Source organism: Solanum dulcamara, chromosome 1 (genome assembly GCF_947179165.1).
Source record: "Solanum dulcamara chromosome 1, daSolDulc1.2, whole genome shotgun sequence".
NCBI lineage: Eukaryota > Viridiplantae > Streptophyta > Magnoliopsida > Solanales > Solanaceae > Solanum > Solanum dulcamara.
Window position 1 is genome coordinate 16,705,585 of NC_077237.1, and position 18,591 is coordinate 16,724,175.

Genomic DNA, 18,591 nt, shown 5'->3' on the forward strand with positions numbered 1-18,591 from the left:
TGTGTTTGTTTGATTTAAAGTGATAAAGATGAGAAGTTGCATCTGTTTGAGATTTGAGAGACGTTTGCGACTGTACATAAGATGAATGGTGGAAGTGGCGACTCTTCACGCAGGAGGTGTTTGTGGTGTTTTGGTGTTTTTAGTTAGGGGTTTCTATTAAGTTAGGAGTGTTTACACACCATTTCCGGGATAATTCTTGACTTGTTTTCCACAAAATAAAGTTCAAACTTCACCAATAAAAATATCTTCCTTCAATAAAATAAACCCCCCACTACACCCACACAAATTACCTTACTTGTTTGTGCACACTATAGTATTAGGCTCTTATTTATAGGTGCAGGAGTAGAATAAGATGGTATTGGATTACTAAGAACATGTCATAGTGGGTTAGAGGATAAACATTACTCTTGTCCAAAGAATTCAAACTCTGGTAGCTGTGAAACTAGAAGCAAAGAATTCAAACTCGTGAAAGAAGCCGAAAGAGGAACAAGTCAGGTTTTGAATGAAGATATACAATCAAACAGTTACTGCAGCTTTATCAACTTCAGGTTTCTTTAACCTCATAAGCAGCTTCATGAACACCAAGAGCAGCTCGACCGGATGGATCTAGATTCTTGGACCAAGCTGCATCCCATTCTACTGCTTTTGCAGTGCTGCATGCCACACTTGGACCACCTGGAACAGTCTCCCTTGCAGCAGCCTGCTCCAAATAACAGTTAAAAGTTATGATTACCCTTGTCAGTTATCAACAAATACCAAGATAGAAGCAATCGAGTTAGTGGCCTAAATAAAATTGGAAAGTAACAAGAAAAAAGAAAATACTATTTGGGACAAAGTATCACAAATTGGACATGTATCACAGGGAAAAGTAGACATGAAAGGCCCACCTTGGGGAAATATCGCTCGAAAATAGTTCTATAGTAGTATCCTTCCTTTGTTGTGGGTGTGTTATGCGGGTAAACAAAACTTGCATTCGCTAACATAGAATCAGAAACCTGGATCAAATGTAAAAGATGTGTTAAACATTACCACAAAAGGAAGGGAGAAGGAATCAAAAAGAAGGGAACAGAAAGAACAAAAAACTCACCAGACTGTTTGCGTGATCCTTCAAGCCATCAATCCAACTGTAGCCAACTCCATCACTGAACTGTTCCTTCTGCCTATACAAAATATGCTAAAAAGGAAAACAGACGAGGCTCAACAACTTGATCATAATGTCTTTTCATAGTCATTTATAGCTTGAACTGATATATATATATATATATATATATATATATATATATATATATATATATATATAGACAGGACTTAGAAGGGGAGCCTTGGAGTAACTGGTAAAGTTGCTGCCATGTGACCAGGAGGTCACGGGTTCAAGCCTGGAAACAGCCTCTGGCAGAAATGCAAGGTAAGGCTGCGTACAATAGACCCTTGTGGTCGGGCCCTTCCCCGGACCCTGCGCATAGCGGGAGCTTTAGTGCACCGGGCTGCCCTTTTTTTATATATAGACAGGACTTACACATGCATGTGCTTTACTTGAATATATATGTGCAAGTTGGGATTTGTACATATGATACCCTTATTCGTGACACATACAATACACTTCTGTGCATAAGTGTACACAATGTATTTGGGGTTTGCTTGCCTTTTTATATTTTGTTTTAATGAGTCTGCTTGCCTATTTACACAAGTGAATAAACAATTTTGATTTTTGGACCTGATAGAAGAAAACCAACAAACCTTTGGCAGATAAGGATTCTGATCATCGTCAAAAGCATCGCGTACAACCCACTTTTCTATTCTTCCGAGATCAGGTCGGATCTGTAATGTTTCAAGAAAGGTTTTTCAGCATATTATAGTCACTGTACAGAGATACAATTAATTGTAGGATCATACTAGATGTACAGACGAGGTAAGCAACATTGTACTGAGGTTATGAGCATGAAGCTATATTGTATCCCAAATATCAGACCCGTTCAAGTAACACTGACTTTGTAATATGGAGGTAAAATACTTGAATGTACTTGCCATTTTTTGTCTGGCAGAAATTCTCTAGACCAAACATAAGTCGCAGCAAGCTCGAGTATAGAAATGCACCCAAGGGTGTGGCCTAGTGGTCAATGAAATGGTTGAGAACCCTGAGGTCTCAGGTTCAAAACTTGGAGACAAAAAACACTAGGTGATTCTTCCCACTGTCCTAGCCTTGGGGATAGAGTTACCAGGTACCTGTTGCTGGTGAGAGGTGGCAGGTATCCCGTGGAATTAGTCTAGGTGCGCAAAAGCTGGCCCGGACACCACGGTCATCAAAACAAAACAAAAAAATAAGAGCCAAATAAATTTAATCATGATCCAGAAACGCTCTCATTTATTTAGAGATAAACACAGGAAGGTCGACACATCATAGATTCATGATGGAACAAGATTGAACTTGTCTCTTTAAAGAATGGTGGTTTCAGTCAACTTGTGTGCACCTCAACTAATCCACCAAGTACCTGCAGCCTCTCACTAGCTCAAGTACTAGGTAACTCTGCACCAAGGAAGCATATGAGAAATAATTACCTTACATTTTTTTCACTTGAGATTTGAACCCGGGTCTTCCATGATGTTGAAGACTGTTTTTCTACATAATTTGCAGTAATCTTTTAACATTTTTTTATGTAAGATGTCATTTTACCCCCCTTGTTCCTTGAAGGAGAAAAAGGATCTCTTTTTCTTTTTTGGTCTTTGTTAATCTTGTTTTGGTCGTTGTGTGGGGGTGAGTTAGAAATTTAAGAGGGGAAGCATTTACCATTTTCCATTCTGGATCGATGTTCATTGCAATATTGATAAATTCTTTATCCAAGAAAGGTACACGAGCTTCAACACCCCAAGCTGAAGTAGATTTATTGGCCCTCAAGCAATCATAAAGATGAAGTGCTTTAATCTGGATTAACATCAAAGCATCCATCAGAGCTAGAAATAGTTCAAAGATAATTCTAGTAAAAATGCAGTTACTTCCAATAACCCCTGAATGATTGAAAAAATGATAATGTTCACCTTTCTACAAGTTTCTTGGTGAAACTCCTCTTTGTTGGGTGCCTTGTGGAAATATAAATAACCACCAAAAATTTCATCAGAACCTTCACCAGATAAAACCATTTTCACACCCAAAGACTTTATCTTCCGAGACATGAGAAACATTGGTGTACTGGCTCTGATGGTGGTCACGTCATATGTTTCAACATGATATATGACTTCCTCTAAGGCATCAATCCCTTCCTGATATAGCAATGCAAACAAGTATATAGTCAATTTGACTTAAATAGGTTATACTCCTGAGAAGGAAAATCAGCTTGGTATGTCTTTAGGAAAAGATACCTGCACTGTAAAGTGAAACTCATGGTGACGAGTTCTAAGGTAGTCTGCCACCTCTCTGGCAGCTTTCAGATCAGGAGAATCCTAAAGTCAAAGAAAAGACAACCTAAATTACAATGACACAACAAAATATAAGCAAAAGAAATGAAACAATACACTACAAAGATGGATAAAACACTCATCTCAGAACTCCATTAATCACACCAAATGGCTTCCTAAAAACTCTATGAATCTTATGTGTGATTGTGGACAACAACAGACCTACTAAATAAGGTACATTAAACAGTATTAAGTACACGAAAATCTGCCAAATTTGGCCTCATGAGAGGTGTTGAAAGAGTTTGGCACAGGTAATCAAAGTGCAGCAATTAGAAATTTCGAAAGATGTAGATTTAGTTCAGAGAAATGACAGCGATCAGTTCTGATCATCTTCTAAAGCTATTGACACTTGGAAGATTCCAGAATCTCCCATATACAAGATAGTAGCACCTTTTCAGGACCGATGATGAAAGAAATAAGCAAGTTAATAGTACCCACCCTTGCAACTGGAGTTAAATTTCCTTTCTCCAAAAGTAAGCAAAACATGAAAAAAGAGAGATATAACTGCAACAAGAGAAATAAACTAAAACAAGAGAATGAAAGCCAGGATAGACTAAAGTCATATCAGAATTAACCACGATATCAAAAGGAAATCGACAATTCCTAATGGTAAGATTCATTTCCCGAGAAGGCATTTGGTATCTTATATGGAAAACTTCCATTTTTGCTATTACTTTGCAAATCCTATGTATGGAACATGTGAAAGGGACAGCGATGATGGTCCAGAACCTCTATATGATAATACAGTTATCAATTTCCAAACAGAGCATGTCCACTAAGGAAGCATCATCACCTTCAAGCCTACACAAAACGTATGCAACTGTGTTCCCCATTGTCGACCGGCTTCTGTATCAGCCAAATAACGGTTAGCCACTGCAGCAACAAGTGAAGAATCCAGTCCGCCTGAGAGAAGCACACCAAATGGTACATCCGTCATGAGTCTCTTAACTACAGCCTGTATAAAGTAAATGTAAAGAATAAGATTAACATTTAATGTGGGCATCATCCACCTGTATCTGCATTCTGAAGTTTATATCTCAACAGTGGGATTTCTTTTTCAGTATCTTGGGCCTAAGTGGGTGTATGCCAAGAATTACTCTTCAGTTCTTTCAAGGTTGGCGCAGGGTATTCACAAAGCTTCATACCCTCTATGAAACAGTTCCAGCAGCCTTTTAGTGGAATTTGGCTGGAAAGAAACAAGAAATATTTTGGGAACAAAAAGGAATCCTCACCAAAAATCAAAGGCAGTTATATTATATATCTTATCTTAGATTTTGGTGCGACATGGCCATAGTAGCTGTAAATGATAGCTAAGCTGATTTTTTTAGCACATTACTCAGCTTGTAATGGCATTCTTTGTTTTTATTGTAACTGCTCCTAGCATTCTCTTTTTGCTGTTTACTAATGAAAGTTACAAATTACGATTAAAAAGAATAGCATTTAATGCACTAAACAGATAGTAGAGAGTGGATACAAAAATCAGTAGTAATCAGGAAAAGCTATTGACACATTTCACACAAAATTGTACAATTTGCATGTGAAGGTCAAAAAGAAATGATAATGATTGAGACCAAATATCGTGCACACTCTACAGTTCACATCCATCAACAAGTTGCTTTAACATTTTTATGATTTTCTTTGGACAAACACAGGCTTTATTTAGTAGGGGAAAGTATTACAAACAAGAGGACAATCAAAATGACTGCTACATCAAGGATATCTGCTCTCCAATCAGTCAAGGGGATATATGTCCGGGGGGGATATATGTACTGAAAGAGTCCCAAGGACTTTGACAAAGTTCAAAATAGAACAAAGTGAAAGGTGCTAACCTTTTATGACATTTAAAGGGCTATGTCAAAAACATGCCAGGAAAGCACATAATGATTGCACCACAATTTTTTATGCAACATAGAAACAAGCAACATCCAGAATAAACTGACCTTCTCAAAAGCCTTCCGTAAGACAAGGGGATCATATGGAGTAGAAGGAATGGTTTCCGAAAACCATGGTGGGTTGTACCATCTTCTAAGTCCTCCTGCACATTTAATTTATTTAGAGATAGCATGAATAGTTCTTGAAAGAAAACACTTGAAAGGATGACTTTTTGATAACAATTATGATTTTAAATATTTCCTTCACACCAAAGACCAAGGTTCGCTTTTTATCCATCCAAAAATCAAAATGGTGAGTGCCCCCATCCTATACTCCAAGGATTTAAGCTAATATAAATAATACTCCAATCATTTCATTATATATGACTTCTTTTCATTTTACATGACGGTGTGGATTGGACATAGATTTTAAGATGCTAATATGACCAGTGTATTAAATCAGTACTGGTAGAGAAAATATTAATGTAATGGTTGCAATACATCAACCAATAGTGTATAGAATAATATTAGTAACAGAATATTCTCAAACTTCTACACTGTCCAAAATAAAAATAAAAAGTCATAGAAATACTACTTTATTTGGTATTGTATCTACGGACTCCTCTAATTTAAGAACTCAATAGCTCCTTTTGATTGAGGTTTCATTACATTGACCATCCTTTCTCTGGAGAAAATAGAATCTTATGTTGAGGTAAATATTGGAAACACATCAAAAAAGAGGGTTTGTAATGCTGTATTGCACTTACAATTTCATTTTAACCCATAGAGGGGTTTCGAAAGTAAAATATAATCTTCTTAGCTAACGTTACTAAAAGTACATTCTAGCATCCCACCATCCCAAAAGACTCCTCAAGATTGAAGCTGCATTGATTATCCTAAAAGCAATTTTGTTAATTTTTTTTATAGTTGTGGTATCCAGGCTAGCTTGCGTTTACCTGGACTAATTTTCACAGGGTACATGGTACCTCCTACCAACATGGGTACTAGGTACTCTTTACACCATGGCTTGGATAGATGGGAAGAAATCATCTAGAAGCAATTTTGTGCAACAATAACAAGAGATAAATAATTACACCATCATTAAGAGTTTTAAGACTGTTTTCAACAGGACCCAAAAATATGAAATAAATAGGAAAAGTATGTTGACCATACAGGAAACATGATCAGCTATCAAGATGAATGAAATCCAGGCTCAGAGATGAGCATACCATTTTTGCTTGAATAAATATGACCAGGAAGGAAGCTAACAAATCGTTCACAATCATCACTTAAGGCTTTCATCTCCGAGGAAAACCATATGGACCCTGCACAAAAGTAATAGTTATTTCAAGTCACTGCTTGAATATGCATATGCAAAGTTGTTTAAAATTTGAACTCGTGCAGTCTATATACATGATCCAATGGAAGCTTTTGTTATTTTCTCTATATGCAGAAAGGGCTGAAAGCAAATTGTGGAAAAATAAAATTACGGGCATGGGCAATAATGTGAATGTACATCAACAGTTGTTTAGCCTTACTACTCAAAACAACTCGAATTGAAACAAACATGTCTGTCAACATCAATGTGTAAGGTTCCAAGTAAAAGAGCTACATTCTACCTAATGTTTCTCCTTTTCCTTTGAAGTGAAATACGTAACACTAAAAACACACTTTATTTTCTACTTAAGGCATTAAGAAGTGGCTCAGAATCAGTTAGGCTTTTGTAATCCATATAAATACAAATTGTAGTCCAATGCATACATGGACTGAGCACACTAAAAAGATGGACTAATCTTGGAAGGACGAACACGGTAATACCGTAAAGAGAACGAAGAGCTAAATCTATTAGAAAAATGAACTGACATGTGCATCTGATATTCATTACCATTTTCACTACCAAAGGGACACATAAACTCATCTACTAACACCAATAACTAAAAAATTGTCACAATATCAAATGATCCACACTAAAAAAACATCTTCATTACAACTACACAGCAAGATCTTCTGTTTCTTCATAAACATAGTAGGATCTTCACCATTACCATTTTCAAGAAAAAAAAACATAACAGGATCTTCCTACAGTTAAGAAAGATTTTAAAGAGCTAAGAACTTTGAAATGCCCAAGCAAATAGTTGAACTTGGATTTAGTTAAACAACAGATACAGATCGAATGCACTTTGTTAGAATAGGAATAGGAACAGTGTATACAATCCTACTTAGAATAGGAATAGGAATAGTATATAGAATCCTACTTGAAAAAGGATTATAATGTAGTGTCCTAGTTGGAAAAGGAGTCTAATGCAGTGTCTATAAATAGGGTCTCAATGTAATAATGTAGATACACAATTCAATAATATTTTTCTTCCATATTTCTCACATGGTATCAGAGCTTCTACGATCTTGTCGAAAATCAAGAAAGAGCTTCCACTGCTAGCACACGGCTCTGACAATATGTGCCGCCCGTCTGGCCAATGAGTATGTTAGCAAAAGTGGGGGCAATACCATATGCATGAAAAACATTCATGCTAAGGAATGATTTGAGAAGCATCCGAGACAAAGTGAGGTTGTAAAGATCGGGGAAGGTGACTTTTATTGCATCTTCCTCTGATCTCTTTTCTATTATTAGAATTCACTGGATTTGTTTGGACAAATGAAGTTTTTCTTCTGATCTTTCTTGAATATCAGAGCTAACTTGATTGGGTTACATGCATTACAAGACATGGTCAATTACTATCTAATCCTTTTGGGATTTGAGCCTCTATCCATAGGCTCACTCTTCCTTTTCCATTCAAATTATTAACTATTCTTAAGCATTGTATAGTTTGTTCAATTGTTTGAATTTCACCTTCGCTCTTTGCCAAGTTTTTGTTTATCGACCTTTTGTGGACCAAAACGAGGTTATATGCTTTTTAAGCCGTTTTGGACCAGTTTAAATTTGACCAAGCCCGCTCTAGCCTTGGAGTTAAATTTAGCAAAAATTTATCTGTTAGCGGGTGTCATCTGATTCTTCCCTTGGTTCCTTCTCAAGCAAAGACCGCAAACAACTTCACCTTACTTTATTTGAAACAACAATGAATTTCTATAATCAAGCCTTACTTGTGTTCGCCTGAAGATGAAGATGATTGGAATTTGGGGCTAATATTCCCATCTTCGGCAACAGTCATAATAGAAGTATTCATCTTCTAGTAAAACTTCGCTCGTCACCTTCCTTCAGTCCTTTACAATGATCTTATCCCTCGACATATATCCTTAGCCGAGATCAATTTCAAGGAACCCTCCACAAATATTACAAGAAACAAATGCAGGCAACATGGATGTCCAAGAAAGCCTTACTGTACTCACCACTCTAATCCTTTTCTTCCTCCTCAGCTTTAGACAACCCGTTCTGAATGCCCAACAATCAATTAGTCGGTAACCCTGAAGACAAAGATGAATGGAATTTGGGGCTAACCTTCCCATCTTCGGCAAAAAACATAACAAAACTATTCATCTTCTAGCAAAACTTAGCTCGTCACCTTCCTTTGGTCCTTCACAATGATCGTATCCCTCGACATATATCCTTAGCCAAGATCAAGTTCAAGAATCCTCCACAAATATCACAATTCAAGAAAAAAGTTCAGGCAACATGGATAGCCAAGAAAGCCTACTGTACTCACCACTCTAATCCTTTTCTTACTCCTTAGCTTTAGACAACCCGTCTTGAATGCCCAACAATCAATTAGTAGGCAGCCCTTTTTCATCTATAGCAATGTCTTTTAAAGAATACAATTTGTTTCCAACTCTATGACAGTTGGAAAAGGAATAAGTTGTCTCCCAAGCTCACAAACTTCGGCCAAAAACAAAAAACTTCTTAGCCTATAGTTTCCAAATTGACTATCACACCTATTGATCCCCTTTATTGAACGAACTGACATATCTTCACAAATTTTTCTCTTATATGTTTCTCCAAACTAAAAATGTTCCTAAAACAGATTTATGTACTAACATTTTCCATCAAGTGATTAAGTCAGCAACACTGCTGTCTTCTTATAAGACTTCAAAACAAACAACAATATCTAGCTAGCCATTTCTCTTATAACTGAAGGTCAGAGTTCCTTAGTCGTACCTCACTTCATTGTATAACCAGGCTTAAGTTAATGTTACTTCAAATGTTGTATGTATTGTTCGCTGGAGTACTAGGCTCGCTGAAGATTGGGTTAAACTAGAAAATATAGATGTTCTTGTTACAGTGTTGATCACCAAGAACTACATATATGATAGGGTCCTATTATACATCATTTGTTTGTGAGACAGTATATATCAGAATTATAGTAGTTAAAATCACAAGTAAACAACAAAGGGACTTCACATAAATAACAGACGATTTATCGAAAGGGTAATATGCCAAAAAATAATTATACAAAAAGCTACATACCATCAAGACCCCACCCCATATAAAGGGGTGTAATGCCAATGGCATCCCGAGCAGCGATGAAACTTTTATCCCGGGTGTCAAGAAGAACAAAAGAGAACATCCCATCCAACATGTCAATGAAGTTTTCTCCATGTTCTTCATACTGCCAGAGGTATATCCCACAGTACATATACAATAAGAAGAAATTATGACTGGAAACCTCATTTTCTTACTAGATTTCATGTATTCTCTATTGATAAGAACTTCGAGTCTTGGTGTTTTGAAATCATTCTACCAGCAGAAACTGAGAAACATGTATATTCCTCTAAATATATTAAAGTACTTACAAGATGGGCAATAACTTCACAATCACTTTCAGTTCGAAACTGATGGGACTTCAGTTTTGACCGTAATTCCTTATGGTTATAGATCTCTCCATTAACCTAAAAACAAAAGGAGCAGATATCAAACTCATGGAAGAAAGATTTATCAAAATCAAGCTATGGGACAAGGTCACAGTAGCCCAGCAAAGAAGGCTCCTGAAAAGTGTGAATAATAGTTTTTAGCTATTTGACAAGAGAAGCTTATCTAGAACATCAAAAAATAAAAATAATGCATCAGTATCATAAAAACACTCATACCACCATTAGCACTTTATCATACAGTTAACACAAATGACAGAATTGTATCTTCTGCAAGTTTTTGGCTGCACATTTATCTTTTGAATTTCAACTCAAAAAATGCAATCATACATATTATTCCTTTATACAAACACAACTAATATAATTGGAAGTACAAAGATCAAACCATCAACATTTGATTTATGTTGCGTAGAAAAGTTGTACTACTACATGACCCACAGATCTTTCAATAAACTGAGAGTAAATACTAATAACGATAAACTCTCTATGTTCACCTAGTCAATCGCCTGGTTACTTATCACAGATAATGCTAAAATGAAGAACTAAAAGTTTCTTCACGAAGCCTTTATTTCTAAGTTCATGTATTCACTGTAAAGTAGAGAAACTTTACCCTACAAGAAAAGCTTGTACTATAGAAGATCAAAAGACACAAACTGTCTACAGTCCATTTACTGCTATGATAATGAAGTATATAAGTATATGGTAAATATTTTCCTACCGCAACAACAATGGTCTTGTCCTCATTATACAGTGGCTGATCTCCAGAAGTTGGGTCTACTATTGCCAAACGTTGATGAGCAAGATAACAGTCCTCATGGCTATGCAATCCACTCCAATCAGGTCCTCTGTGGCGCAACCTATGATTAACATCACATAAAAAACAAATTAGGAAGATTTCATGTAATAAGAATCCTGTCTTCTGCTAGAATATGAGACAGTAGTAATAATTAATGCTTATCATACTCTAAAGAAAAGCCCGGAGAATTGGATTCAGAGCCCAACACAAGATCAATTAAAAGAGTCAAAGGTAGGCAATTTATAAAATTAGAATTGGGAGTTGAAAAATGTGATACTAAAGACATAGTGGGTCAGTGTTGGAATCACGGGCACGAAGCATGTCCCAACCCAAAAAACGACAGCTCTGTGCACGAGGCATGTCCCGACAAGCAGTTAGTTATTATCGGCAAAATACAGAGATGGGAGGAGATAATGGTCAGCAATTGTTAGAAGGGAATGAACATGTGGCCAGTAAGTCGAAAAACAAGCAAGGAAGGCCAAAAACTGAATACTGGGAGATTTTTCCTCTTTTCTTGGATAGAACAGAATTGGCCTGAACCAATTTCTAAAAATTTCTTCAGGAAAAGAGATTGTGGTTTACAGGAAGGAAAAGATGTCCCCGAGAAAAGATACTAAATATGCAGCATCAACTGGGTGCATGACTTATCAAACAAGATAATAGCAACTGATTTTAAAGAGGGTAGAACAAGAAGAGGGGTACAATGCTTTTTAGATGAGGAATCAAATGGAGAAGTGGGGACTAATGATGATGAAAACAGAAGCAAGAAAAAAAAGTTTTTGGAAACTTAGGCAGTCTTTAGTAGCAAGATAAATCTCATTCCAAGCTTCAATCCAAGTGATCATGGCATCTGCAGAAAATAAGGATCTATTTTCCCAAGTTTTTCATTAACCTGCTTGGCCATTTAGCATTTCTGGACAGTAGTAGACTCTTTGGACAGGTTCAATTGCTGGAAAGTGAATGGGTCAGGAATGGGTTAAATGCGTAGTTTTGTAAAGTGAACCAGGTATTAAAATTGGGAATGTGTTATTTGTTTCTAAGCTCGACACGTATTCATCTGTTAAAAAAAGGGTAAATCACTGTAAAAGTACAATGGAAGGGGTATATTTGGACCGTAAGTATAATGGGAGGGATATATTCGGACCTAAGTATAACGGGGGTATATTTGGACCGAAACTCAAACGAGGGGTATATTTAAATTATTTTTGATAGTACATGGGTATATTTGGCCCTTCTCCGTTTTCTATACGATAATGATACTCTTGTGATGTATGATTCTTCAATAGAACTTAAACACCAACCACTGGTACTCACTCTTTTTGATTCAGTGTTTGGACTGCATGTCAACCAGAGGAGGCCTTGTTATTTTCAGTTAATGAAGTGACAAATATTGATGTTTTGGCTTGTGATGTGGAAACTCTTCCTACTACTTATTTGGACCTGGGATCTAATCATTAATCTTTCCAAGATTTGACAAGGGGTACTTGTAAAAAGTCAGACGAGGTTCGCAGATGGAAAAGCCAATATATTTAGGGTAGATTAGTATCAACTAACAGTGTACTAGACTCACTCCTCGCGTATGTTATATCCTTATTCCCAGTACATGTTTAAGTGGAGAAGAGGTTGGATATGTTAAAAAGAGATTTTCATTGACAGCAACAGTAAAAAAAGATCTTTCCACTAAGTCAAGTGGAGTACTTTAACATATAGCAAGAAGGAAGGTGGTCTTGGCATTATAAACTTGAGGCATTAATGATAACGAAATGATTATGCGATTATGGAGATTCTCTTTACAAGAACAGTCACTTTGGAAGGCTGTCATCAGTGAAAAGTTTCGAGTAGAAGGCTGTTGGACTACCAAACGAGTGACTTGTACTCATGGGATGGGTTTATGGAAGAATATTAGAGCTCTTGACAGAAGTTTGTGAGCAACATTGGGATTAAATGGGGAATAAAGAGCAAATTGTTTTTTGGGTAAACGAGTGGATAGGTCATGCTCTTTTGGAAGATCTATTTCCAGATTTCTTCAAACTCATTTTGATGCCTGATTCTAGCTTGGGTGCTATCAGAGAACCTGATGGTTGGAACATTAATTTCAGAAGATATTTGAATGATTGAAAATTGGGGAGGCTTACTAAATTTAGGGTGTTCATGAGCCTTTTCACGGGCTAGGCAATGGTCAAGATAAGCTGATATGGAAATTACATAGTAAGGCCAGCTTCACTGTTAACTCTTTCTGTTCTCTTTCGAATTCTGGTGGACAGCAAGGTAATCTGTGGTCCTGGCAACACATCTGGAAAACCAACGCTCCTTATAAGGTGACATCCTTCACTTGATAGGTAGTCCGAGATGTTTGTTTAAAACGTGACACCTATCAAAGAAGAGGATTTCAATTGTGTTCTAATGCTACTAAGTGGAAACATGTCTGAGAGTATCAATCACCATTTTTTTCCATGCCACATTATGGCAGTTATTTCTCAATATGGTGGGGCTCAAGTGGATTAATTATCCCAAGCAGACAAGTGAGTTATTGAAGTGCTGGGATATTAGAGGAAGGAATTCCGGTCAAAGGAAAATGGTGACTATTATTCCAGAATATATAAATAATTGCAACATAGAGTGTAATCCTACATATGGGGTCTAGGGAAGGTGGCATGTACAAAGACCTTACCTCTACCTTGTGAAGGTAGAGACGTTGTTTCTGAAAGCCCTTCGGCTCAAGTGAAACAATTATAAGCAGGTAATATTCCAGCATATATATGTTAGACAATTTAGAGGGAGAGAAACGCAATATGCTTTAAAGACAAAGGAAACTCTATTCGAAAGATCAAAACGAATTGTTTACTTTTATTTTATTTTTGGTGTAAACAGTACTTTGTAAATAATAATGAAGCTGTGATAAATCCTTAAACTGATGGTCTTTTAATTGGTTGTAAATACTTTCAGCAGTACCTTCTTGGTGCTACATCAATAATACATTTACCATTTTTCTGAAAAATGAAGAGCAACCTTCTGCACCCACCCCGATAGAAAGAAAAGGAAGAAGAAATAGGCTACAATTGGCAATTAAGGACCAAAATGCAACAACATCCAATTGATTTAACAGAAATGAAGCTCTGAACTGGATTAGAAGGGGAGGCAGCAAAAGTCAGAAGAGATGGTGGAGATCAGTTCCAGCATGCATTTGGTGAACCATATGGAAAGAAAGAAATCAAAGATTTTTTTAAGGGAAAGAATGTACATTGCTCTTCAATTATCACATTATTTTGCTATTGTTATTGTTTTTGTCTTGGAGAATTTACATTGCTCTTCGTTTTAGCCACTATGCTATATCTATTGTTTTTTTTCTCTTACTTGGGGTTGATAACTTTGAGCCGAGGGTCTTTCGGAAACAGCCTCTCTATCTTCATGAGGTAGTGGTAAGATCTGCGTACACTCTACCCTCCCAAACCCCACTTGTGGGATTTCACTGGGTATGTTGTTGTTGTTAATGTACTCTAGAAAAGATTAAGTGGAAAGTAATTGCTTCCTTAGGCTTTTGGCGTAAAGAACAGGATATAGATGAAGAGATCCAACTAGTGGATTTCATAGGAGCATCGTAAGTATCTCTAACTTTTTCTTCTTCTTTTTTCTTTCCTTGTAACAACTTTTTGGAGGTGGCCAGCATAGCCCTTAATGCTAAGGAATACAAAATGTTACCGGACTCCAAAAACAAAAATGAAGCTTTGAAACACCCCTTAACCCCCCCCCCCCAAAAAAAAAAGGAAAATATCTGAATTCTTTGAAATTCATTTCTCACATGTATCTGCCTATTGTACAACAACATACCCACTGTAATTCCACAAGTGGGATCTGGGGAAGGTAAGATGTATGTAGACCATAGGGTAGATGTTATTTCCTATAGACCCTCAACTCAAAAGATAAGTTAATCGGAGGTTGCAAGAAGAAAACATGACAGAAAATTATCCGGATACAAAGCACATGAAGCAAGAGATATTAAAACACATTGAAGAATAAAAAACTATGTGATTACTAAATAATACTACTAGTAAGGAGGAGATGAGGCTAGCCCCCTACCTCTCTCACCTAAAGTGCGACAACAGTCGGCTACTTACCAACCTTCTACCTTAATCATCAATAGGGCTATGTCCTCAATAAGTTGAAGTCGTGTCACGTTCTATCTAATCACCTCCTCCCAGTTCTTTTTTGGCCTACCTCTACCTCTCCTAACTCCTGCTAACACATTTGTGCACGTCCTCTTCACATGCCAAAACTATCTCAATATCACTTCTATCATCTTGTCCGCCGCGGAGGCCACTCCCACCTTGCCACATATAACTTCATTCCTAACCATCTCTCCTAGTATGTCCACACATCCATCAGAGCATCCTCATCTCCTCTATATTAATCTTTTGAACGTGGGCGTTCTTAACTGCATAGCACTTTACCCCATACAATGTAAATTAAAAGTGTAAATGTAACTAAGTTAGCTCAGAAATTTCAAATAAGTAGAGCATTTAGATCACACATAGGGTGCGCAGGATACGACAACCATTAGCCAAACCTCGTAACACAATCACTTTCACTTGTCTGCAACATACATTATCACAAGATATATCAAGCTACAACAACATAATGAAAAAATTTACTCCCTATTTCAAGAGAAGAGCCACAGTTTATGCAGATCCAATGAAATGTCCTCAAAATTCACAGCTTCTAAAAGTATGATGAAGTTATATGCCGTGTCTACCCATCTCATATCGTACCTTATTCAAAAGGAGTACCCTATACCAAACAAATTCAGCACGACATTTGGTGAATCAGTGAACTATCTGACGCAATATACCATGGTTGTCACATTAGAATTAAATTTTGGGCCACTAATATGGTATCTTTTACATGAATTGTCCTTGTGATTGGAACAATGTATGTTGTGAGATTAAAAAGAAAATTATATGACACACATAAGCTAGAGAATGGTGAAGTCCCTCTATAACCCCCCCCCCCCCCTCCAAGTTCTACTTCTTTTAAGTATGAAGTTTCCAAAGTTGATGAGATGCTTAATCAGACAAAAGAGTAAACTTCAGTCTCATATAGGAAGTCATTCTGAATGGAAAAGGATAAGCTCTTAAGGGGGAAAGATGGTTCATTTCCCCTTTGCTAATTGACCTGTAACAGTTCTCAAGTATCAAAAACTTCCAGAAAAGCAGGAAGAGCTAAGAATGTTAATTAGTACATTATATTGTAGGTCTCTCATTTCTTGAAAACACCAAAAAATTTAAGAACATGCATCAATGGTGTAGTAGTAGAAATGTATCCTACCATCCCAAGATGGTGATTCGAAACCCATATCATGCATTTACCTTATCAAACAAAAAAAAAATTGGAAGGAGGATTTTTGGTACCATATGCGTCAATCTAGAGTAGATTTTCTTCCATCAATTAACTGTAAGAGCAGCATATCATGTCTTATGCAACATCCCCATCAATAGGTAGCTGTTTTTCCAGGCATTACTAATTTTTTAATATTTGTGTGTATAACTAATTAATTACAAGGATAACAAAAACAAATCTAAGACCAAGAAAAACCAACGAATCAACGAATAGAAAATCTAAAACACCCAATAAAACGAAGAATGTGGCAGAAAAATTGAAATCCAATAACAGAAAAGTATAAACCTTCTTGATAATTCGATTATTCTTGAACGCTTGGCCTGAGAATTATCAGTGCAACCGAAAATTGCTAGTATACCACACATTGCTCTAAACTTTTTTTTTATCTCTTTTTATCTGAATGTTCTGAAATGAAGAAAAGTGATTGCGGTTACTGGTTACAATGAAATGAAAAGGTTTGTTTTTATTTTTATAATGAGTCTAAATTAATCAGAGCCGTTAATTCTATAATCATTTGCAAAGATTCCATCTTTGAATATAATTAGGGTTTAAGCCGTTTTTTAAGATTCTCCTTGGTGGGTCCCAATAGGCACTTTCAAAATAAATACCTTTCTTGTTTTTGCTACTTTTTTGTGTCAATTGGGTAGACCGTAGCAGAAGACACGATTTGTTCGTCTCTTTGTGTAGTCTGGTTGTTAGGTATTCCTCTTCTCTCTTCTTTTCTTCTCTTCTTTGTAGGGTTTTCTTGTTGGTGCCTTGAAGTGTTCGACGAAATTTCTCAATGAAATACTGCTTCATTAAATGCAATCATTTTTGGATTCTTGGCCCAAGGATTTGTTCAACCCAAAATTTGCTACCCACACAACCCAAAGGTCGTTGTGAACATCACCTTGGAAACCAGGTTCATTTCAACTGGAGTTGGTACCTCTTGTTCCCATATCTTCCCCTATTTATTCCTTACTCATACAATTGTAGTTACATTTTGCTGACTTTAAACCTTTGAATAATTTATTAGTTCATACACATTTTCGTGGCTTTGGATAGTGATGGTAGACTAGGATCATGTACTCGCTCGGGGACGGGGACGGGGACGAGGGTTAGGAGGAGTAAGTGGGTTAAAGGAGCGTCTAGAATGAGAGTAGGTTCTTGGAACATTGGGACGTTAACGGAAAAATCCATAGAGCTAGTTAAGATTCTAAAGAAGAGGAAGATTAATATAGCTTGTGTTCAAGAGACCAAATGGGTAGGTTCTAAAGCTAAGGAGGTAGACGGGTATAAGCTTTGGTTCTCTGGTAGATCGAAGAATAGGAATGGGGTAGGCATTTTAGTAGACAGTAACTTAAGGGATCAAGTGGTAGAGGTTAGGAGAGTCACTGATAGGATGATGTCGATTAAGGTGGTCGTTGAAGGGACCACGTTGAACATTATTAGTGCTTATGCGCCGCAAGCAGGCTTAAACGAGGAGGATAAGAGGCGTTTTTGGAAGGATTTGGACGAGTTAGTAGGAGGCATACCGTCTATTGAGAAGCTCTTCATGGGAGGGGATTTCAATGGGCACATCGGGTCTATTTCGGGAGGGTATGATGATGTGCATGGAGGCTTCGGCTTCAGGGTCAGAAATGGAGGAGGAGTCTCACTGTTGGATTTTGCAAGAGCTTTTGGGTTGGTGATAGCCAATTCGAGTTTCCCAAAAAAGGAGGACCACTTGGTAACCTTCCGAAGTGCGGTGGCTAAGACCCAGATAGATTTTGTACTCCTTAGGAAGGATGATAAAAGTCCGTGCAAAGACTGTAAGGTCATTCCGATCGACAACCTTACAACCCGACACAAGCTCTTGGTGATGGATTTAGGGATCAAGATGACGAGGAAGAAGAGGGTCGGGGATGACCGACTTAGGATCAGATGGGGGAGTTTGACCACGACTAGCGCCCTAGAGATGGGAGAGAAATTGAAGGATATGAGGGCCTGGGATAGTAGTGGGGATGCGAACACTATGTGGGATAGAACAGCTAATTATATTAGGGTTGTAGCAAGGGAAGTGTTGGGAGCCTCGACAGGTAGTTGTGGCCGGTACCGAGGGGACTAGTGGTGGAATGGAGAAGTGCAAGGAAAGGTGAAAGCAAAGAAGATAGCGTATGTGAAGCTGATAGAAAGCAAGGATGAGGTAGAAAAGTGGACGAATAGGGAACTTTATAAGATAGCGAGGAAGGAGGCGAAGTCGGCAGTTTCGACAGCAAAAACGGCAGCTTTTGAACGCCTGTA

The 18,591-nt window shown here is 37.3% G+C and overlaps 1 protein-coding gene across 1 annotated transcript; it reads right to left on the reverse strand.

Moving 5' to 3' along the window:
• Positions 1-343: 343 nt before the first annotated feature.
• On the reverse strand, positions 344-16,780 carry LOC129902728 (asparagine synthetase [glutamine-hydrolyzing] 2). Its single transcript, XM_055978106.1, has 14 exons — positions 16,615-16,780; positions 10,858-10,996; positions 10,065-10,160; positions 9,739-9,880; positions 6,551-6,646; positions 5,391-5,485; positions 4,244-4,405; positions 3,355-3,435; positions 3,034-3,255; positions 2,786-2,920; positions 1,738-1,818; positions 1,088-1,174; positions 888-995; positions 344-700 (listed from the first exon to the last, which is right to left on the reverse strand). The coding sequence occupies exons 1-14, from the start codon at positions 16,692-16,694 to the stop codon at positions 545-547; spliced, it is 1,680 nt and encodes a 559-aa protein (XP_055834081.1). The 5' UTR covers positions 16,695-16,780; the 3' UTR covers positions 344-544.
• Between the last annotated feature and the right edge of the window lie 1,811 nt (positions 16,781-18,591).